Genomic DNA, 22,693 nt, shown 5'->3' with positions numbered 1-22,693 from the left:
GTTCTCACTTCCAGAACCGAACATATCAAGATCAGAATTGACGTCCGATACAGATGACCAACAAAGACCAAGATTTTACATTAAATGACACTTGCTTTTGGATGCTAATGTCACATAAGCAGGCAACTCTTGTCATATTATTGAGATCCATACGTTTTAAAGATGGCAAAAACAGATGTCTCCGGGGCAGTTAATTACACGTTGCCAGGTACAACGACAGCGTCAACATATAGGGCAGACTACAGCATGCATGGTTACTACTGTACAGCAGGCAGGGTTGCGACTTGTGAAGCAGCATGGAACAAGTTAACGTGAGTATGGATCATTGAAGCATAAGCATTCATCGACCAGCTGGCGTAGGTTGGGGTTCTCCAAGGCTGCTGCAACCCTCTCCTTGTCGTTCAGTTGCTTGTTTACTGTCATTTCATCAACCAACTGTCATACGACAAATTTGAAATGCCATAGTTGCAATTTGTATTATGTGATGTCAATATTCTGCCGATGGAAAAGTCTAGTGTATTCTTGTAACATGTTTTGAAAAAAAATTCAACAATGTATTCTTGTGTAAACACAAAGAAAAATATGCGCTGACATGCTATAATTCTACTCATATCTCAATCTGGTACATTATTAAAAATAGAGCCTACAAGTTACAAGTTAGTCTGGATAGAATGGCATCCCTATTGGTAAGCTGCAACATATCATCTCTTAAAGGTGTCATCGATATTCTTTCGAATATGTCTACCAAATAACAGTATCTCCAAGAGTTCTCAAAACACTAAAAATCTAGGATTTTAGGCAAGATTGAAAAAAACACATCTCCAACGACTCCCAGCCATAGCTCCCAACACTAAAAAACCGAGCCTCCCGTGTGGAAAAATACGCACTCGTGGTCACCCGTATCCACTACTCCCGCGGCCACCGGAATGCCATCGTGGCCGTCGTGGTGTCCGGAGAACTGCATCACCGAGATGCAGCTCCCGAGCATCCTGTCGCTCCACGTCCACGACCTGCCGTCATTCCTCGCCGTCACCTCCGAGGACAACCCATTTGCGTTCGTGCTACCGGAGTTTCACGAGCTCGTCGACGCGCTCAAACGAGATGATGGCTCCTCAAAGCCCCCGACATACGTCCTCGCCAACATCTGTGATGCCATGGAGGCCAACGCTCTCGCGTCGCTGAGGCCACACATGGACATCTTTGTCTTTGGGCACATGCTGTCGTTCCAGCATGAGGCGGATGATGGCAGGTGCGCCCCACCTCCTTGCAATGTCTTTGACCACGACAAGAGCAGGTACTCCTACCTCAGTTGGCTGGACACCAAGCCGGCCAAGTCGGTGGTGTACATCTCCTTCAGGCTCGTCGGGGCTGCTCCTGGCGCCCAATGGCACCATGGACGTTGTGATCGAAATGTACCCAAGACCCGTGGCTGCCACTGCCGCCTACCATGTTCCAAGTTTTTGCTATTTTAGGAGTGTTTTTTAAAACTGTTCGAGAAACTCTGCTTTGGTGCCCCAATACTTTTTGGCGACTTGGAAACACAATGGTTCTGGGAAGAATTTTTGGGAACTTTTGGAGATGCTCTAATGCTTAGTTTGGCTTCCAAGTTTAGGAACAAAGAGCAGATATCATATTTTGATACATCAAAAGCAGATTTCTGAAAAAGAAAACAATATTATATGAAAGTAATTATGTGGGCTTCTGAATAGTGTCTGCGCCACATAATATTACTTCTTAGATATTAGCCTTAGAAACTTGTCACTGTACACACCTGATTCTTCATTAGCAAGAGATCCTGGAGCAACTTTGATGTCAACCTGCCAATTAGTGCAAAGGTAAATGATTGCATATATGCTTGATGGCTGAATTAACAATAAATTAGGAATAATCGTGCAAATGGTGTGCTATGCTGAATTAGCAGTGGTATAAGGCATTCCAGTAAACCAGTATATCATGAAAATTTGTAAAGTGTGGTCTGGTATATTCTGTAACAACCAATGTTCTTAAGATAAGTCTGCACCTATTATATCTAATATAGAAAGTCAACAGAGAATGTTGATAAAATACAAAGAGCAACTTGCAGCTCAGTTGCAGCATAGCTACCTTGTATAACAATGTACTTAAGAAAAGTAACCATAGAAAAACTTGGCAATCGCCATCCTAAATAAATAGTGTTTGTTGTTAACTACACAATTTTCCAAACATTGAAGCTCAAAAGAACAGATTTGAGGTCCTGATGGTAAGTAGGTTCATGAACATATTCTGTGAATGTTATAAATCAGTCTTTGATTGGTTCTATTGGTTTGGTCCACACAAAGTTAATGTAATTTTTAATATGATTAAGTTTTAAATCATTGATGAGTGACATCAACAACCAGCGCAAATCCTACCAGTATGATTGATTACTTTATAACACGATAATAGAAGCCAACTGAATTAATCACCTCATATAACCAAAGTTCCAAAATGGCAGCCTGAATATAATGCATCTAAACTGGTCACCATAACAAGAATTTTCCAGAAAAACAGAACATAGAAGTATAAGCACCTTGAAATGTGGAGGGAAGTTCTGCATCAACTTAAGTCGGAGGCACAGGCCAATGACTGTGGCCATACTGCAGTGCTGCACAGTTGGAGTGAAGGTTATCCTGCAAGAAATTGCAACATTTAAGGAACCACAGAAAAGCGAAGCTAGATGTCTAGACATGGTTCTCCATGTTTCTACAGTCAGAGTCAGTTCAGGATTTTTCTTGTCTTTTGGGGGGTTTAACCACTAGCAGGCATAGGCAATTCCCACATAACCTGCTCGACTGAGGAGTGCGAAGAAAGCACACATCTAGGTGCCTAGTCTTATTTCTCTAGTCAAGAAGCAATTCCAGATCCAGCAAGCTAAGATTGTGCACGTGTTCCACAATCCAACCAGAGACCCACAAAGATTCTGAAAATTCAGAGAAATCTAAATAAAGTATATCATGAATGTGCTCGACCCCCAATCGGCACACAGGATATAACCCCCTAAAAGACTAATGTGATGTCATAACCTAGTCACACCTGTGCTCATTCCCCAGCAAGTACAAAGGAAAGAATGACGTCGAGGATATGAAGACAGTATACAGCATACGCACTGGATGCGTCCGAGCGTCTCGTCAACGGAGACGGACTCCTCCGACAGCACGCTGAGCTGCTCCAGGGAGTACGGGTGCTCCGGGTCCTTGATGTCCCGCACCGTATCTGACGCACCGCACCACGAAAGCCCGCCTATCCATCAGCTAAGCAAAAGCGGAAGAGAAGGAACCGAACGAGATGGACTCACGAGGAGAGGACTGAAGTACTCTACCAAAGACATCGAGAGGGTCGAGCACATCGGCGGCGTGGGGGTGCGAGGCGCGCTCCGGCCGCTCGTGCACCACCGGGTTTGCGTTGATCATGCCCACAGTCATCTTCCTCCTCCTCCTATTGGATCCGGCGCCGGCGGTAGTGAATGGATTTGGGAGGGGCGGAGGGCAGAGCTAAGGAATGTGGGGAGAGGACCGACGACGACGAGTCGGGTCTCAATCATTGGTGCACTTTCCCGAGTTGCGGCGACCGGCGAGGACAGTTCAAGTGGGCTTAAAGTCCATGTTGCGGCCCATGAATCTTTTCCAAATGAGTCAACCCGTCTAGAGTTTGGAGGTCCATGGACTTTAAGCTCTAAACTGGTAGCGTTCCACGGGATCGACAACCACAAGGGGCAACGAAGCTCTTCCAGGCCATGCAAAATGCCGCCATGGCCCATGGCAGCCGGGACCGCCGCGGCGCGGCCGGCAACCATGGCAACAACGGCCGCGGCCGCCACGGCCACCGACCACTACGCGCGGCTCCTGCAGCTCTGCCGTACCGCGGTCAACCCGTCCGCAGGGCGGGCCATCCACGCGCACGCCGTCAAGGCGGGCCTCCTCGTCAGCACCTACCTCTGCAACAACCTCCTCGCCTACTACGCCAGCGTGGGCGTGAGTCGTGGTTGCTTCCGCGAGGCGCGGTGCCTGTTCGACGACATACCGTACGCGCGGCGGAACGCGTTCACGTGGAACTCGCTGCTGTCGTTGTACGCCAAGTCCGGCCGCCTCCCTGACGCCCACGTCGTGTTCGCCGAAATGCCCGACCGGGACGCCGTGTCCTGGACCATCATGATCGTCGGGCTCAACCGCTCCGGCCGATTCTGGGACGCTGTGAAGACATTCCTGGACATGGTCAGTGAAGGGTTTGCGCCGTCGCAGTTCACACTCACGAACGTGCTTTCATCGTGCGCTGCGATGGAGGCCTGCGGGGTTGGGAGAAAGGTCCACCCCTTCGTGGTCAAGCTGGGGCTGAGCAGCTGCGTGCCCGTGGCCAACTCCGTGCTCTACATGTATGGCAAGTGTGGGGATGCTGAGACAGCAAGGGCTGTGTTTGAGAGGATGCAGGTGCGGAGTGTGTCAAGCTGGAATGTCATGGTATCGCTGTACACCCACCAGGGGAGGATGGAGCTTGCTGTGTCCATGTTCGAGAACATGGTAGAACGAAGCATTGTCTCTTGGAACACCATCATAGCAGGGTATAACCAGAATGGGCTTGATGGCATGGCATTGAAGTTCTTCTCACGAATGCTGAGTGCTTCTTCCATGGAGCCAGATGCATTCACGGTAACCAGTGTCCTATCAGCTTGCGCTAACCTTCGTATGCTGAAGATGGGAAAGCAGATGCACTCTTACATCTTGAGAACTGGAATGCCGTGCAGCAGTCAGATTATGAATGCTCTCATCTCAACCTATGCAAAATCCGGAAGTGTTGAGACTGCAAGGAGGATCATGGACCAGGCAGTGGTCGCTGATTTGAATGTTATCTCCTTCACGGCTCTCCTGGAAGGCTATGTCAAGCTTGGGGACACAAAGCAGGCAAGGGAAATCTTCGACATTATGAACAATCGAGATGTCATTGCCTGGACTGCTATGATTGTTGGCTATCATCAGAATGGTCAGAATGATGAAGCCATGGAGCTCTTCAGGTCAATGATCTTGATTGGCCCAGAACCAAACAGTCATACGCTTGCTGCTGTTCTCAGTGCCTGTGCAAGCTTGGCATATCTTGATTACGGAAAACAGATCCACTGCAAGGCTATCAGATCCTTGCAGGAGCAATCTGTCTCTGTCAGTAATGCCATTATCACAGTGTATGCAAGGTCAGGCAGTGTGCCACTGGCCAGAAGGGTGTTTGATCAGATTTGCTGGCGCAAGGAAACGATTACATGGACATCAATGATCGTGGCTATGGCACAGCATGGTTTGGGAGAACAAGCCGTTGTCCTTTTTGAAGAAATGGTTCGTGTCGGCGTGAAACCAGACCATATAACATACGTCGGCGTGCTTTCAGCCTGCGCGCATGCTGGTTTTGTAGACAAAGGGAAGAGGTACTACGAGCAGATGCAGAATGAGCATGGCATTGTGCCACAAATGAGCCATTACGCGTGCATGGTTGACCTGCATGCCCGTGCCGGCCTGCTCACAGAAGCTCACGAATTCATCCAACGGATGCCTGTTGCGCCAGATACAGTAGTCTGGGGTTCGCTCCTTGCAGCTTGCAGGGTGCGTAAGAATGCAGATTTAGCAGAGCTCGCAGCAGGGAAGTTGCTGTCAATTGACCCTCACAACAGTGGCGCCTACTCCGCCCTCGCCAACGTCTACTCTGCCTGTGGGAGGTGGAACGACGCAGCGAGGATCTGGAAGCTGAGGAAGGACAAAGGAGTGAAGAAGGAGACCGGTTTCAGCTGGACCCATGTACGAGGCAAGGTTCACGTCTTCGGAGCAGACGACGTCCTGCATCCGCAGAGGGATTCGATCTACCGGAAGGCCGCTGAAATGTGGGAGGAGATCAAGAAGGCGGGATTTGTCCCCGACCTGAACTCCGTCCTGCACGACGTTGATGACGAGCTGAAGGAAGAGTTGCTGAGCCGCCACAGCGAGAAGCTTGCCATCGCGTTCGGCCTCATCAGCACTCCGGAAAAGACGACCCTGCGGATCATGAAGAACCTGCGGGTGTGCAATGACTGCCACACGGCGATCAAGTTCATCTCCAAATTCGTGGATAGGGAGATCATAGTGCGAGATGCAACGAGGTTTCACCATTTCAGAGATGGGTACTGCTCGTGTAAAGATTATTGGTAGGAAACCTGGTCTGGGATCCTTTTATTCTTCTTTTGAAAAGAGATTTATTAACTGAAGGACGACTGAAGATCAGCGGCAATAAGTTTCACCATTTCAGACTCAAATGGCGCGTGACAGCATTACAATTAGTGGCGTTAATAGATCACGGTCTAAATGTCTCTTTACAATTTATTCCTTAATTAATTTTAGTTCAAAAACGAATAGAAATAGAGTTCGATTCTAATCTGATCCGATCCTTAAATTTTATAGTGTAAAATTTGAAGCTAATTATCACCCCTAATTACAATATGCGAGATCCTTTAATTCTAAAATTAGAACATCTGCACATAGAACTTGGGCTACATGTGTACCCTGGTTCGTTCATTCATTGTTGTGTAAAAGCAGTGTAACGATGATATCGTAAAACGTAGATATTGTTCATGAAGGTGCAGGGAGTCCCCTTGCATCTCCTAACTGTAGAGCCCTGACCACTAGTGCATAAACGCACAAGCATAAAAAGATGATTTAGTTCTCCAACTTTCTAGTTGAGATTTTATTTGAGATCGTTAAGATGCTAGTGATACATTTGGACTTGAGAGTATTTTGTACTTTTGCAAATCTAGAAGTGATATTGGGGGGGGGGGGGGGGGGGGTTGAACCAATGACACATGTGACCATTCAACTTTTTAAATAATTTGCAGAAACCTACAGCTTTTATAATGGCAATTGCAGTGAATTACAGTTTTATATGGCAACTCGTAGTAATATTCTTCTCTCAGCAAAGCTCAAAGTGTAAAGGAGCCAACATGAACAAAGCCTTGTTATCAAGCCAGAACGGGCTGTTCCGCACAATTTCCATTTCAGGGCTTGTTCGGTTATTCCTAATACATATGGATTGGATGGGATTGGAAAAAATTGAGAAGAAGTTTGACTTGTTTGGGATTCAAACCCATCCAATCCCACTCAATCCACATGGATTGAGAGCTAACCGAACAAGTCCTCAGCCGGCCTGCTTCCTAAATGAATGTGTTTGACCCAGAGTGCTGAGTACGTCAGGAGAGTCGCCATGTTTATGTTTCACATTATCATTGTTGAGAACTACGTTACCACGGATCACCAGATCCGCTCCCTTCCCTCCCGTCAGCAGTAGAGGCGCAAGAAGATGTAGAGAACCCGTCTCCCTTCCCATAAGCACGACAGAGTAAACACACGAGACATAGGATATAAGGTTGGGCCTTTAGCCTCTTTCTCTTCTCTGTATTATGAGTGGGTGTACAGGTTCCTTATATAGAGATGTGAGACCCTGAGGGGCAAAGCAGATATTTGCCCACATAACCCTAACTAGGTTACTTAACACTCCCCCTTGGGCGAATACCGCGACCAACACATGCCTCGTTAAAACTCCGAAAAATCCAGTGGGAAAAATATGGAGAAAGAGTGCATGGTGATACAAATTTCATTTGCACTTTGTTGCCTCGTTAAAAACCTCATGTGAGAAACTTCAAGAAAACTCACCAAGGGAAAAAGAGTACAACAGCTGTCATCGGGACAGATTTCGATCCTCTCGGATCTAGATTCTATCGAATCTTCTACAAGGGCTAACTTTAGAAATGTGCTGCCCTGATCCTTGCAAAATCGTATCAATAAGGCAAAACATCTTCTTCTGGAAGTATATGCACATAAAGATTTAGCAAACGGATTGCATATCCTTGCAAGGACCATTTCAGGAACTTTACCTCTACTCACTTCTAGGATATACGAGGTAAGTGCACGTATCAATATAAATAAGTCACTTTGACTGATAGTGTTCGATCGACTAGATATATATATTTGATAGAAAGTTCCATAAAGGTTCACATATTTATCATCAAGCTCACGCCTTCAGGGCATAGAATATGACATTTATTGTCTCACGATTGTGATCAATATAAGCATTCGCTCCCCTGACGACGACATCTGTCAAAGTCGTTATCCCTCGTAACTCAAGCATATTCTTTAAGATATATGTCTCATTGTTCATCAGAAATAACGAGGATGGATGAGGTTGGGGTGCTATTATTTTCTATCTTACACCACAATTTTATACATAGTTGAGCAAAGCAAATAACATGTCCTTCAATAGGACTTAGGGGATAATATAGTTGCAATAGTACATATTCTAAATATGACACATCGCTCTAGGCGTTCATCCTTTGCAACATCTATGATGGTGTAACAAAAGTCCATCAAAGATCGTAATCCATCAGCGATTTTTCATCGATCAGGTATATCGTTCTAGTCTGTCATTCTGGCACAATGGGGATATTTTGCCAGTAACACCTAAACCTTATAGGTTTCTGCCATCGTGGCTTTAGAGGATACCGTAATTCCACATATAGTGGAAATTACCATTAGTAAAACTCATGGAATGCACATGTGCTTATTCGGTGAACTTCAAGTCCTTTGGTACCTCATCTTATTCCTTTTCGGGTCTATATGGGTCTTTATCCCTTTATAGGGATTATCAAACTTTGGTGTTTAACACAGACTTTATTTCTTCTGGAAAAGTTCCATCAAGGAACTATAATCTCATCTAGGAGATATTCTCTCTACATAGGAGAGTGTTCATTCGTCAAGAATGTATTATTCGGTACGAGATTTATATGTTGCATATTTATAATTCAAAGATATGGGTCCTCCTAGGATCTCATGACGGATCTTCAGAATCCTATTAACTGCATAATTTAATTCATGCCATTTGCCAGATATATTACATAGCAGAACAGTGTTTATTCAACACATATGTGGGATGGGTCTCTCACAAGACCACTTGAACCATCGCATTCACCACACATTATTTTAATAGTGCCCATAAATGTCCGAACTTCAAGCTCGTGACTTTTTGTCGACGTTTCGAGACCGGGGGGTCCCTAAGACGACGAGTGAGTGTGCCGCGTGCCCCAGCCCAGATGGGTCGAGCGCGTGGGCGAGCGCGAAGGGGGGAAAGCGAGGTGGCCGGAGACGGGCGTGAGAGAGGTGGAAATCCCGCGGCCTTCGTGTTCGTCCCGCGCCCAGGTCGGGTGCGCTTGCAGTAGGGGGTTACAAGCGTCCACGCGGGTGAGGGAAGCGAGCGGCCCCAAGAGAGCGCCTGTCCCGTCCTCGTCCCCGCGCGGCCAACCTTCTCTAAGAAGGCCCTGGTCCTTCCTTTTATAGGCGTAAGGAGAGGATCCAGGTGTACAATGGGGATGTAGCAGAGTGCTACGTGTCTAGCGGAGGGAGAGCTAGCGCCCTAAGTACATGCCAATGTGGCAGCCGGAGAGATCTTGGTACCCTGCTGGTGTGATGTCGTGGCTGTCGGAGGAGCAACGGAGCCTGGTGGAGGGACAGCTGTCAGAGCGGTTGAGTCCTTGCTGACGTCCCCCTGCTTCCGTAAGGGAGCTGAGAGCCGCCGTCGTCACAGGGCTAGCGGGGCGCCATCATTGCCTATCTGGCGGAGCTAGCCAGATGGGACACCGGTCTTGTTCTCTGCGGCCCGAGTCGGCTCGGGGTAGGGTGATGATGGCGCTTCCTGTTGACGTGGCGGGCCTGTGCCCTAGGTCGGGCGACGTGGAGGCTCCTCCGAAGCCGAGGTCGAGTCTGTCTTCCATGGCCGAGGCCGAGCCCGAGCCCCTGGGTCGGGCGAGGCGGAGGTTGTTCGGCAGAGGCCAGGGCGGAGTCCGAGCCCTGGGGTCGGGCGAAGCGGAGTTCGTCGTCTTCTGGGGCTGAGCCCGAGTCCGAGCCCTGGGTCGGGCGGAGCGGAGTTCGCTGTCTTCCGGGGCTTAGCCCGAGTCCGAGCCCTGGGTCGGGCGGAGCGGAGTTCGCCGTCTTCCGGGGCTTAGCCCGAGTCCGAGCCCTAGGGTCGGGCGGAGCGGAGTTCGCCGTCTTCCGGGGCTTAGCCCGAGTTCGAGCCCTGGGTCGGGCGGAGCGGAGTTCCCCGTCTTCCGGGGCTTAGCCCGAGTCCGAGCCCTGGGTCGGGCGGAGCGGAGTTCGCCGTCTTCCGGGGCCTAGCCCGAGTCCGAGCCCTGGGTCGGGCGGAGCGGAGTTCGCCGTCTTCCGGGGCTTAGCCCGAGTCCGAGCCCTGGGTCGGGCGGAGCGGAGTTTCCTATGGCGCCTTTGGCAGGGCCTGACTGCCTGCCAGTCTCACTCTGTCAAGTGGCACTGCAGTCGGAGTGGCGCAGGCGGCGCTGTCCTTCTGTCAGACCGGTCAGTGGAGCGGCGAAGTGATGGCGGTCACTTCGGCTCTGCCGGGGGGCGCGCGTCAGGATAAAGGTGTCAGTCCACCTTTGCGTTAAATGCTCCTACGACTCGGTCGGTCGGTGCGGCGATTTAGTCAGGGTTGCTTCTCAGCGAAGGCAAGGCCTCGGGCGAGCCGGAGATGTGTCCGCCGTTAAAGGGGGGCCTCGGGCGAGACGGAAATCCCTCGGGGTCGGCTGCCCTTGCCCGAGGCTAGGCTCGGGCGAGGCGTGATCGAGTCGCTCGTACAGACTGATCCCTGACTTAATCGCACCCATCAGGCCTCTGCAGCTTTATGCTGATGGGGGTTACCAGCTGAGAATTAGGCGTCTTGAGGGTACCCCTAATTATGGTCCCCAACACTTTTCATTTTGCGATTCTTGGTTCAGCCTCGATTGCATTTATCAATGACCCGATAAGAGAGCTTAAAGCACTCATGCCTAGGACTTTGTTTTGGATCCATTTTGCAATCTAGAGAGGCAATATAGGTGTCGACATATTTGTCTCTCACATTTAATAATGATCTATGTTATTTCCCAAAACGAAAGATTCATTGTTCTGTATTCCCAGCACAATGATATTGCGCGCATTGCTAGGAATTTCATCATCAAGATGAACCTCTTCATGAGGCAAATCACCATCAGGATGAATTAATCGGAGGAGAGTTATCACAGATCACGTGAATATGCAATCAGAACATATGCTTTGACTAAGGCTGATGGATCATATTCGCAGGCGTCCCCGAGAATAGATCAAATACCAATAAGTCAATTGTGGATATGATATTAATCCCGGGTATATCCACATCTACATCAGGTAGAAGCATTCAGACCAATATGGTTACTCCTCAACGATTTCTGACAAACTTTATATACACAGGAGTACATACTGAACGACATGTTCAGTTTGGCTTTTGTGCGTTTAATAGAATATTGAGGCATTACACTATATGGGCACTCCCCCCTAATGCCGAGATGTTCTAAAAGCATACAGATGAAATCCCCAACCACAATCATCCAGTTGTGGGCAATGTATGCTATTGTGGTGATTTATTTGGGAAATCTTACGCACATTACAGATAGGGGTTTTATGCAGTGAGCTTTGGACTTAGATTAATGTAGTGGCATGAATACTACATAGTTGTCCTTCAACATGAAGGGTTATTCTCAACATCCAGCGAGACACGCAACAACAAGTTGCTTCATGGTTACAATTCTGCAAAATTATTGTTATTACTACCAAATGCATAGTCAATTATTAAGATTTAGACTGATATGCGCAACACTATTTTATCCATAAGGGTCCTTTAGGGGCTCATGCATATCATTCATCGTTTGGAGCTATTAGTTGACTTCAGATCAACAAGTAAAATGACCATCAGGGTCTAGCGCTCACAAGGACATTCACTGGTTGCATTGTGCTTTGAGGCACATAGGAAAAATGTGTGTTTATATTGGTAGTAAAGTGCACGACATCATGTCAATGCTGCCAAGCAGAGACTTTTATATGCAGAGATGTATAGTCCAACTCGTTTTATTATTGCCCATGGTTTACCCAATTACTCATACCGTTCTGAAATTGGGTATTGATTTATGCAACATTTTTAGGTATTATAATTTTGAGAGAGAATTTATAACAATAGTTATTAATTTGTGGTGTTGCCAGCAGGGCAAACATTTCTCCTCATATTATATACCAAATTGTTCTATATAGCATTATTTCGATCTCTTCATTGTTCAGCAAAAAGAGAAGCTTTGGAATAGAACAGACAAGGCCAAGAATTCATTTTATCTGGGAAAAATCACCATATAACTAGCTTTTCATGAAACAAATGATGATAACTGCTTGGCAAGAACGAAACAAGACTGGTATCTGCCTAGGATCCGTTTTCAACAACAGATAGTACTGCTCTCATACGAAGAAATCGTTTGGAGTAGAGAGGATACAACAGGTCTCTACAAGATCTTCGTATTTCTATCACAAATTATCATCACTAGTAGTCTAGTGGTCAAGACATATGACTCTTCTGGCTCCGAGGACCAAGGACATGTTAATGTCTAATTTAGCTTCAAGCTCTCTGGTGATGTGGGATTTTATAGTTATTTGTCTACTCTTCTCACTTCTGGTAGATCGGAGGTAGATAATGGTAAGCATGCCAAAGGGTGGAATTCAGTATAGTTCGGCTACATAAACCCCAGGTATGTGTCCATTCAGGATCGACCTTTATCATTTAGCTTACAGTGTATACCAAACTTGTCAAAGGACTATCCCGAGTCAATTTAGTGACTATAAGTATTTACAATTCTGAGAGATGTATGCAAAACAAGCATAGAGGTCCTAGACAGGACGAGTAAAGTGGTTCGACAGGAACACACAATGGTTTTTCACACCAACATAGTGAAAATTTTCTCAGAGTAACCTTTCGATGTACTCGCAACTTCGTGTTGCTAGGGTACTAGTCATTAATTTCAAAGTTCGCTTCATGTCATTCAGTGACAAAGAGAGAAATGTGCTAACATCTGGTTGAGCAATGTATGACTGAGATTTCCGGTCTTAAATCATTTGGTAAGGACTTTTTGCTTACTAATAGAATCCAAATTTGTGATGTCTTATATGTCAAAAAGGCTTTCATGCATTATATATCTTTAGGTTACTTCAGGTAAAACTTTATGCATGAGGTGAGAGTAGAGAATTAACTTATCTGTGTTTCATTGTATTTCAGTTTAAATACCTAGATTTCCAAGCAATATAGAGCTTGATATAGTTGTTATGGCCACTTAGCGATATATATAAATATATGATGCCACACAACACAATCAAATAAAATATAGAGCCAAATAAGACTGTTTACGAAGGTTGAGCGTAATGTGACTTCAGAGGCTTGAACAACCCACCACAATCCACGTGAATACAAGATCAAGCGTATCCGACGTCAATGCGTGTGCAGCCATCAGGGCTACGACAACACAACAAGCCTTCGTAACAAACGCAACAGGCACAGTTGTGACTCGATAGTCGGGGTACAAGACAAGTCCACGCAACATGCACAATAGGCGCAATTGTGGCTCGATGATTACGACAGACGAACAATGCCTACAGGGCATACAAAAAATACGCGACTCATCGATAACGGTCCGACTCAACAGGAGCGGTCCGATTAAACGAGACTGCGACATAGTGAAAGTCGCCTAGAGGGGGGTGAATAGGGCGAAACTGTAATTCTCAAAAATAATCACAACTACAAGCCGGGTTAGCGTTAGAAATATAATCGAGTCCGCGAGAGAGGGTGCAAAACAAATCGCAAGCGAATAAAGAGTGAGACACGTGGATTTGTTTTACCGAGGTTCGGTTCTCGCAAACCTACTCCCCGTTGAGGTGGTCACAAAGACCGGGTCTCTTTCAACCCTTTCCCTCTCTCAAACGGTCCCTCGGACCGAGTGAGCTTTCTCTTCTCAATCACTTGGAACACAAAGTTCCTACAAGGACCACCACAAGATTGGTGTCTCTTGCCTCAATTACAAGTGAGTTGATCGCAATGAAGAATCAAAGAAAGAAGAAAGCAATCCAAGCGCAAGAGCTCGAAAGAACACAAGAAAATCTCTCTCACTAATCACTAGGGCGTTGTGTGGAGTTTGGAGAGGATTTGATCACTTGGGTGTGTCTAGAATTGAATGCTAGAGCTCTTGTAAGTGGTTGGAAGTATGAAAACTTGGATGTCTTGAATGTGGGGTGGTTGGGGGTATTTATAGCCCCAACCACCAAACTAGCCGTTTGGTGGGGCTGACTGTCGTATGGTGCACCGGACAGTCCGGTGCACACCGGACATGTCCGGTGCGCCAGCCACGTCACCAAAGCCGTTGGGTTCCAGCCGTTGGGTTCCAACCGTTGGAGCTCTGTCTTCTGGGCCCGCTTAGATGTCCGGTGGCGCACCGGACATGCACTGTAGAGTGTCCGGTGCGCCAGCATGGGCGTGCCTGACTTCTGCGCGCGCTGGCGCGCATTCAATGCGCTGCAGGTAGCCGTTGGCGCCGAAGTATTCGTTGCTTCGATGTCACACCGGACAGTCCGGTGTACACCGGACATGTCCGGTGAATTATAGCGGACTAGCCGTTGCGAATTCCCGAAGCTGGCGAGTTCCAGAGCCGCTCTTCCTTGGAGCACCGGACACTGTCCGGTGTACACCGGACAGTCCGGTGAATTATAGCGGAGTGCCTCTGGATTTTCCCGAAGGTGACGAGTTCGACTTGGAGTCCTCTGGTGCACCGGACACTGTCCGGTGGTGCACCGCAAACTGTCCGGTGCGCCAGACCAGAGGTGCCTTCGGTTGTCCCTTTGCTCTTTTGTTGAACCCAATACTTGGTCTTTTTATTGGCTAAGTGTGAACCTTTGGCACCTGTATAACTCATACACTAGAGCAAACTAGTTAGTCCAATTATTTGTGTTGGGCAATTCAACCACCAAAATCATTTAGGAAATAGGTGTAAGCCTAATTCCCTTTCAATCTCCCCCTTTTTGGTGATTGATGCCAACACAAACCAAAGCAAATATAGAAGTGCATAATTGAACTAGTTTGCATAATGTAAGTGCAAAGGTTGCTTGGATTTGAGCCAATATAAATACTTATAAGATATGCATGGATTGTTTCTTCATTTTTAACATTTTGGACCACGATTGCACCACATGTTTTGTTTTTGCAAATTCTTTTGTAAATCCTTTTCAAAGTTCTTTTGCAAATAGTCAAAGGTAAATGAATAAGATTTTGCAAAGCATCTTCAAGATTTGAAATTTTGTCCCCCTGTTTCAAATGCTTTTCCTTTGACTAAACAAAACTCCCCCTTAATGAAATCCTCTCTTAGTGTTCAAGAGGGTTTTGATATTAATTTTGAAGAGGTTATACCAATTTGAAATTATATCACAAGTAAGATACCAATTTGAAAATACTTTTTTTGAAAAACTAAAATTTTAGAAATTGGTGGTGGTGCGGTCCTTTTGCTTTGGGCTCATACTCTCTCCCCCTTTGGCATGAATCGCCAAAAACGGAATCATTAGAGCCCTTAGAAATACTCTCTCCCCTTTGGTCATAAATGAATGAGTGAAGATTGTACCAAAGACGAAGTCCTTTTGCTTTGAACTCTCCCCCAAAAGATGGAGAGATGCGCGGAGCAACGGCGAGGGATGAGTTACGGAGTGGAAGCCTTTTGTCTTCGCCGAAGACTCCAATTCCCTTTCAATACACCTATGACTTGGTTTGAAATAGACTTAAAAACACATTAGTCATAGCATATGAAAGAGACATGATCAAAGGTATATAGGAGAGCTATGTGTGCAAATCAACAAAAGAAGTTCCTAGAATCAAGAATATTTAGCTCATGCCTAAGTTTGTTAAAAGTTTGTTCATCAAGAGGCTTGGTAAAGATATCGGCTAATTGATCTTTAGTATTAATGTAAGAAATCTCGATATCTCCCTTTTGTTGGTGATCCCTTAAAAAGTGATACCGAATGGCTATGTGCTTAGTGCGGCTATGCTCAACGGGATTATCCGCCATGCGGATTGCACTCTCATTGTCACATAGAAGATGAACTTTGGTTAGTTTGTAACAGTAGTTCCTAAGGGTTTGCCTCATCCAAAGTAGTTGCACGCAACAATGTCCTGCGACAATGTACTCGGCTTCGGCGGTAGAAAGAACTACGGAATTTTGCTTCTTTGAAGCCCAAGACACCAAGGATCTTCCCAAGAACTGGCAAGTCCCCGATGTGCTCTTTCTATTAATTTTACACCCCGCCCAATCGGCATCCGAATAACCAATCAAATCAAATGTGAATCCCCTAGGATACCAAAGCCCAAACTTAGGAGTATAAACTAAATATCTCAAGATTCGTTTTACGGCCGTAAGGTGAGCTTCCTTAGGGTCGGCTTGGAATCTTGCACACATGCATACAGAAAGCATAATATCCGGTCGAGATGCACATAAATATAGCAAAGAGCCTATCATCGACCGGTATACCTTTTGATCGACGGATTTACCTCCCTCGTCGAGGTCGAGATGCCCATTGGTTCCCATGGGTGTCTTGATGGGTTTGGCATCCTTCATTCCAAACTTGATAAGGATATCTTGAGTATACTTCGTTTGGCTTAGGAAGGTGCCCTCTTGGAGTTGCTTTACTTGAAATCCTAAGAAGTACTTCAACTCCCCCATCATAGACATCTCGAATTTTTGTGTCATGATCCTACTAAATTCTTCACATGTAGACTCGTTAGTAGACCCAAATATAATATCATCAACATAAATTTGGCATACAAACAAGTCATTTTCAAGAGTTTTAGTGAATAGAGTAGGATCGGCCTTTCCGACTTTGAATCCATTAGTGATAAGGAAATCCCTAAGGCATTCATACCATGCTCTTGGGGCTTGCTTGAGCCCATAAAGCGCCTTAGAGAGTTTATACACATGGTTAGGGTACTCACTATCTTCAAAGCCGGGAGGTTGCTCAACATAGACCTCTTCCTTGATTGGTCCATTGAGGAAGGCACTTTTCACGTCCATTTGATAAAGCTTAAAGCCATGGTAAGTAGCATAGGCCAATAATATACGAATTGACTCAAGCCTAGCTACGGGTGCATAGGTTTCACCGAAATCCAAACCTTCGACTTGGGAGTATCCTTTGGCCACAAGTCGAGCTTTGTTCCTTGTCACCACACCATGCTCATCTTGCTTGTTGCGGAAGACCCATTTGGTTCCTACAACATTTTGATTAGGACGTGGAACTAAATGTCATACCTCATTCCGAGTGAAGTTGTTGAGCTCCTCTTGCATCGCCACCACCCAATCCAAATCTTGAAGTGCTTCCTCTACCCTGTGTGGCTCAATAGAGGAAACAAAAGAGTAATGCTCACAAAAATGTGCAACACGAGATCTAGTGGTTACCCCCTTATGAATGTCGCCGAGGATGGTGTCGACGGGGTGATCTCGTTGGATTGCTTGGTGGACTCTTGGGTGTGGTGGCCTTTGTTCTTCATCTTCCTTGTCTTGATCATTTGCATCTCCCCCTTGATCATTGCCGTCATCTTGAGGTGGCTCATTTGCTTGATCTTGTACTTCATCAACTTGAGCCTCATCCTCATTTTGAGTTGGTGGAGATGCTTGCGTGGAGGAGGACAGTTGATCTTGTGCATTTGGAGGCTCTTCGGATTCCTTAGGACACACATCCCCAATGGACATGTTCCTTAGCGCGATGCACAGAGCCTCTTCATCACCTATCTCATCAAGATCAACTTGCTCTACTTGAGAGCCGTTAGTCTCATCAAACACAACGTCACAAGAAACTTCAACTTGTCCGGAGGACTTGTTAAAGACTCTATATGCTCTTGTGTTTGAATCATATCCTAGTAAAAAGCCTTCTATAGTCTTAGGTGCAAATTTAGATTTTCTACCTCTTTTAATAAGTATAAAGCATTTGCTACCAAAGACTCTAAAATATGAAATGTTGGGCTTTTACCGGTTAGGAGTTCATAAGATGTCTTCTTGAGGATTCGGTGTAGATATAACCGGTTGATGGCGTAGCAGGCGGTGTTGACCGCCTCGGCCCAAAACCGATCCGAAGTCTTGTATTCATCAAGCATGGTTCTTGCCATGTCCAATAGAGTTCTATTCTTCCTCTCCACTACACCATTTTGTTGAGGAGTGTAGGGAGAAGAGAACTCATGCTTGATGCCCTCCTCCTCAAGGAAGCCTTAGATTTGTGAGTTCTTGAACTCCGTCCCATTGTCGCTTCTAATTTTCTTGATCCTTAAGCCGAACTCATTTTGAGCCCGTCTCAAGAATCCCTTTAAGGTCTCTTGGGTGTGAGATTTTTCCTGCAAAAAGAACACCCAAGTGAAGCGAGAATAATCATCCACAATTACTAGACAGTACTTACTCCCGCCGATGCTTATGTAAGCGATCGGGCCGAATAGGTCCATGTGTAGGAGCTCCAGTGGCCTGTTGGTCGTCATGATGTTCTTTGTGGATGATGGGCGCCAACTTGCTTCCCTGCTTGGCATGCGCTACAAATCCAGTCTTTCTCAAAATGAACATTTGTTAATCCTAAAATGTGTTCTCCCTTTAAAAGCTTGTGAAGATTCTTCATCCCAACATGGGCTAGTCGGCGGTGCCAGAGCCAACCCATGTTAGTCTTAGCAATTAAGCATGTGTCGAGTTCAGCTCTATCAAAATCTACTAAGTATAGCTGACCCTCTAGCACACCCTTAAATGCTATTGAATCATCACTTCTTCTAAAGACAGTGACACCTACATCAGTGAAGAGACAGTTGTAGCCCATTTTGCATAATTGAGATACAGAAAGCAAATTGTAATCTAATGAATCTACAAGAAAAACATTGGAAATAGAGTGGTCAGGAGATATAGCAATTTTACCCAAACCCTTGACCAAACCTTGGTTTCCATCCCCGAATGTGATAGCTCGTTGGGGATCCTGGTTTTTCTCATAGGAGGAGAACATCTTCTTCTCCCCTGTCATGTGGTTTGTGCACCCGCTGTCGATAATCCAACTTGAGCCCCCGGATGCATAAACCTACAAACCATGTTTAGTTCTTGACTTTAGGTACCCAAATGGTTTTGGGTCCTTTGGCATTAGAAACAAGAACTTTGGGTACCCAAACACAAGTCTTTGACCCCTTGTGCTTGCCCCCAACATATTTGGCAACTACCTTGTCGGATTTGTTAGTCAAAACATATGATGCATCAAAGGTTTTAAATGAAAAGCTATGTTCATTTGATGCACTAAGAGTTTTCTTCTTAGGCAACTTAGCACGGGTTGGTCGCCTAGAGCTAGATGTCTCACCCTTATACATAAAAGCATGGTTAGGGCCAGAGTGAGACTTCCTAGAATGAATTCTCCTAATTTTATCCTCGGGATAACCGGCAGGGTATAAAACGTAACCCTCGTTATCCTGAGGCATGGGAGCCTTGCCCTTAACAAAGTTGGACACTTTCTTAGGAGGGGCACTAAGTTTGACATTGCCTCCCTGTTGGAAGCCAATGCCATCCTTGATGCCAGGGCGTCTCCCACTATAGAGCATACTTCTAGCAAATTTAAAATTTTCATTTTCTAAGTTATGCTCAGCAATTTTAGCATCTAATTTTGCTATATGATCATTTTGTTGTTTAATTAAAGTCATGTGATCATGTATAACATCAATGTTAACATCTCTACATCTAGTACAAATGGTAGTGTGCTCAACGGTAGATGTAGAGGGTTTGCAAGAATTAAGTTCAACAATCTTAGAACGCAATATATCATTTTTGTCTATAAGATCGGAAATAGCAGCATTGCAAACATCAAAATTTTTAGCCCTAGCAATCAATTTCTCATTTTCAATCCTAAGGCTAGCAAGAGAAATGTTTAGTTCTTCAATCCTAGCAAGCAAATCATCATTATCATCTCTAGGATTGGGAATTGAAACATTACAAGTAATAGAATCAACCTTAGCTAACAAATTAGCATTTTCATTTCTAAGGTTATCTATTGTCTCATGGCACGTGCTTAGCTCACTAGATATTTTTTCGCATTTCTCAATTTCTAGAGCATAAGCATTTTTAACTTTAACATGCTTTTTGTTTTCCTTGATTAGGAAGTCCTCTTGGGAGTCCAAGAGACCATCCTTCTCATGGATGTCACTAATCAATTCATTTAATTTCTCTTTTTGTTGCATGTTTAAGTTGGCAAAAAGAGTGCGTAGGTTATATTCCTCATCACTAGCATTTTCATCACTAGAAGACTCATATCTAGTGGAGGATTTAGATTTAACCTTCTTCTTTTTGCCGTCCTTTGCCATGAGGCACTTGTGGCCGACGTTGGGGAAGAGAAGGCCTTTGGTGACGGCGATGTTGGCGGCGTCCTCGTCGTCGGAGGAGTCGCTAGTGCTTTCGTCGGAGTCCCACTCACGACAAACATGGGCATCGCCGCCCTTCTTCTTGTAGTATCTCTTCTTCTCCTTTCTTCTCCCCTTCTTGTCATCACCCCTGTCACTGTCACTGGAAATAGGACATTTAGCTATAAAGTGACCGGGCTTACCACACTTGTAGCGAACCTTCTTGGAGCGGGGCTTGTAATCCTTCCCCCTCCTTTGCTTGAGGATTTGGCGAAAGCTTTTGATGACAAGTGCCATTTCCTCGTTGTCGAGCTTGGAGGCGTCGATAGGTGTTCTACTTGGTGTAGACTTCTCCTTCTTCTCTTCCGTCGCTTTGAATGCGACCGGTTGAGCTTCGGACGTAGAAGGACCGTCAAGCTCGTTGATCTTCCGTGAGCCCTTAATCATAAATTCAAAGCTCACAAAATTCCCGATTACTTCCTCGGGAGTCATTAGTGTATATCTTGGGTTGCCACGAATTAATTGAACTTGAGTAGGGTTAAGGAAAATAAGAGATCTTAGAATAACCTTAACCACCTCGTGGTCATCCCACTTTTTGCTCCCGAGGTTGCGCACTTGGTTCACCAAGGTTTTGAGCCGGTTGTACATGTCTTGTGGCTCCTCCCCTTGGCGAAGACGGAAGCGACCGAGCTCCCCCTCGATCGTTTCCCGCTTGGTGATCTTGGTGAGTTCATCACCCTCGTGCGCCGTCTTGAGCATGTCCCAAACTTCCTTGGTGCTTTTTAGTCCTTGCACCTTGTTGTACTCCTCCCTACTTAGAGAGGCAAGGAGTATGGTTGTGGCTTGGGAGTTGAAGTGCTCGATTTGAGCCACCTCGTCCTCATCATAATCCTCATCCCCTATGGATGGTACCTGTGCTCCAAACTCAACAACATTCCATATACTTTTGTGGAGTGAGGTTAGATGAAATTTCATTAAATCACTCCACCTAGCATAATCTTCACCGTCAAAGGTTGGCGGTTTGCCTAATGGAACGGAAAGTAATGGAGTATGTCTAGAGGTACGAGGATAATGTAAGGGGATCTTACTAAACTTCTTGCGCTCATGGCGCTTAGAAGTTATGGAGGGCGCGTCGGAGCCGGAGGTAGATGGCGATGAGGTGTCGGTCTCGTAGTAGACCACCTTCCTCATCTTCTTTATTTTGTCGCCACTCCGATGCGACTTGTGAGAAGAAGTCTTCTTCTCCTTCTTCTTCTCCCTCTTCTTTTCCTTGTTGCGGGACTCTTCCGATGAAGCCTTCCCGTGGCTTGTAGTGGGCTTGTTGCCGGTCTCCATCTCCTTCTTGGCGAGTTCTCCCGACATCACTTCGAGCGGTTAGGCTCTAACGAAGCACCGGGCTCTGATACCAATTGAAAGTCGCCTAGAGGGGGGGTGAATAGGGCGAAACTGTAATTCTCAAAAATAATCACAACTACAAGCTGGGTTAGCGTTAGAAATATAATCGAGTCCGCAAGAGAGGGTGCAAAACAAATCGCAAGCGAATAAAGAGTGAGACACGTTGATTTGTTTTACCAAGGTTCGGTTCTCACAAACGTACTCCCCGTTGAGGTGGTCACAAAGACCGGGTCTTTTTTCAACCCTTTCCCTCTCTCAAACGGTCCCTTGGACCGAGTGAGCTTTCTCTTCTCAATCACTTGGAACACAAAGTTCCTACAAGGACCACCACAAGATTGGTGTCTCTTGCCTCAATTACAAGTGAGTTGATCGCAATGAAGAATCAAAGAAAGAAGAAAGCAATCCAAGCGCAAGAGCTCGAAAGAACACAAGCAAATCTCTCTCACTAATCACTAGGGCGTTGTGTGGAGTTTGGAGAGGATTTGATCACTTGGGTGTGTCTAGAATTGAATGCTAGAGCTCTTGTAAGTGGTTGGAAGTATGAAAACTTGGATGTCTTGAATGTGGGGTGGTTGGGGGTATTTATAGCCCCAACCACCAAACTAGCCGTTTGGTGGAGCTGACTGTCGTATGGTGCACCGGACAGCCCGGTGCACACCGGACATGTCCGGTGCGCCAGCCACGTCACCAAAGCCGTTGGGTTCCGACCGTTGGAGCTCTGTCTTCTGGGCCCGCCTGGATGTCCGGTGGCGCACCGGACATGCACTGTAGAGTGTCTGGTGCGCCAGCATGGGCGTGCCTGACTTCTGCGCGCGCTGGCGCGCATTCAATGCGCTGCAGGTAGCCGTTGGCGCCGAAGTATCCGTTGCTTCGATGTCACACCGGACAGTCCGGTGTACACCGGACATGTCCGGTGAATTATAGCGGACTAGCCGTTGCGAATTCCCGAAGCTGGCGAGTTCCAGAGCCGCTCTTCCTTGGAGCACCGGACACTGTCCGGTGTACACCGGACAGTCCG

General features: G+C 46.2%; 3 protein-coding genes across 5 annotated transcripts; 2 read left to right on the top strand and 1 right to left on the bottom strand.

Annotated features, from left to right (window-relative positions):
• Positions 1–8: 8 nt before the first annotated feature.
• Positions 9–6,196, bottom strand: LOC100272631 (Protein AE7-like 1). 3 transcript variants are annotated; one of them, XM_008668624.4, is made up of 5 exons: positions 3,338–6,196; positions 3,126–3,258; positions 2,549–2,648; positions 1,772–1,817; positions 9–416 (listed from the first exon to the last, which is right to left on the bottom strand). In XM_008668624.4, exons 1-5 carry the CDS (start codon positions 3,438–3,440, stop codon positions 307–309), a joined length of 492 nt encoding a protein of 163 aa, XP_008666846.1. In that variant the 5' UTR covers positions 3,441–6,196; the 3' UTR covers positions 9–306. The 3 variants fall into 3 exon arrangements, with proteins under 3 accessions (XP_008666846.1, XP_008666852.1, NP_001140566.1); XM_008668630.4 differs by having other exon boundaries at positions 55–435; NM_001147094.1 differs by having other exon boundaries at positions 78–416; positions 3,126–3,231; positions 3,338–3,507.
• LOC103644090 (UDP-glycosyltransferase 75C1) lies at positions 600–1,547 on the top strand. The gene has a single exon (XM_008667286.3). The coding sequence runs from the start codon at positions 927–929 to the stop codon at positions 1,470–1,472; it is 546 nt and encodes a 181-aa protein (XP_008665508.1). The 5' UTR covers positions 600–926; the 3' UTR covers positions 1,473–1,547.
• LOC103644089 (pentatricopeptide repeat-containing protein At2g22070) lies at positions 3,344–6,307 on the top strand. Its single transcript, XM_008667285.3, has one exon. It carries the CDS (start codon positions 3,759–3,761, stop codon positions 6,177–6,179), a length of 2,421 nt encoding a protein of 806 aa, XP_008665507.1. The 5' UTR covers positions 3,344–3,758; the 3' UTR covers positions 6,180–6,307.
• Positions 6,308–22,693: the final 16,386 nt, after the last annotated feature.

Source organism: Zea mays, chromosome 1, assembly GCF_902167145.1.
Source record: "Zea mays cultivar B73 chromosome 1, Zm-B73-REFERENCE-NAM-5.0, whole genome shotgun sequence".
NCBI classification, from domain to species: domain Eukaryota; kingdom Viridiplantae; phylum Streptophyta; class Magnoliopsida; order Poales; family Poaceae; genus Zea; species Zea mays.
The sequence above is the reverse complement of the archived record's forward strand: the minus strand, read 5'-3'. Positions and strand labels throughout refer to the sequence as shown.

What these genes read in the sequence shown, in the direction of transcription:
- LOC103644090 (XM_008667286.3), top strand. Translation starts at nt 927, where the DNA reads ATGCCATCGTGGCCGTCGTGGTGTCCGGAGAACTGCATCACCGAGATG.
- LOC100272631 (XM_008668624.4), bottom strand. Translation starts at nt 3,440, where the DNA reads ATGACTGTGGGCATGATCAACGCAAACCCGGTGGTGCACGAGCGGCCG. An exon ending in CGACCCTCTCGATGTCTTTG is followed by an intron (nt 3,259 to 3,337) that starts GTAGAGTACTTC and finishes GCTGATGGATAG; the next exon opens with GCGGGCTTTCGTGGTGCGGT. An exon ending in ACTTCCCTCCACATTTCAAG is followed by an intron (nt 1,818 to 2,548) that starts GTGCTTATACTT and finishes ACTAATTGGCAG; the next exon opens with GTTGACATCAAAGTTGCTCC.
- LOC103644089 (XM_008667285.3), top strand. Translation starts at nt 3,759, where the DNA reads ATGCCGCCATGGCCCATGGCAGCCGGGACCGCCGCGGCGCGGCCGGCA.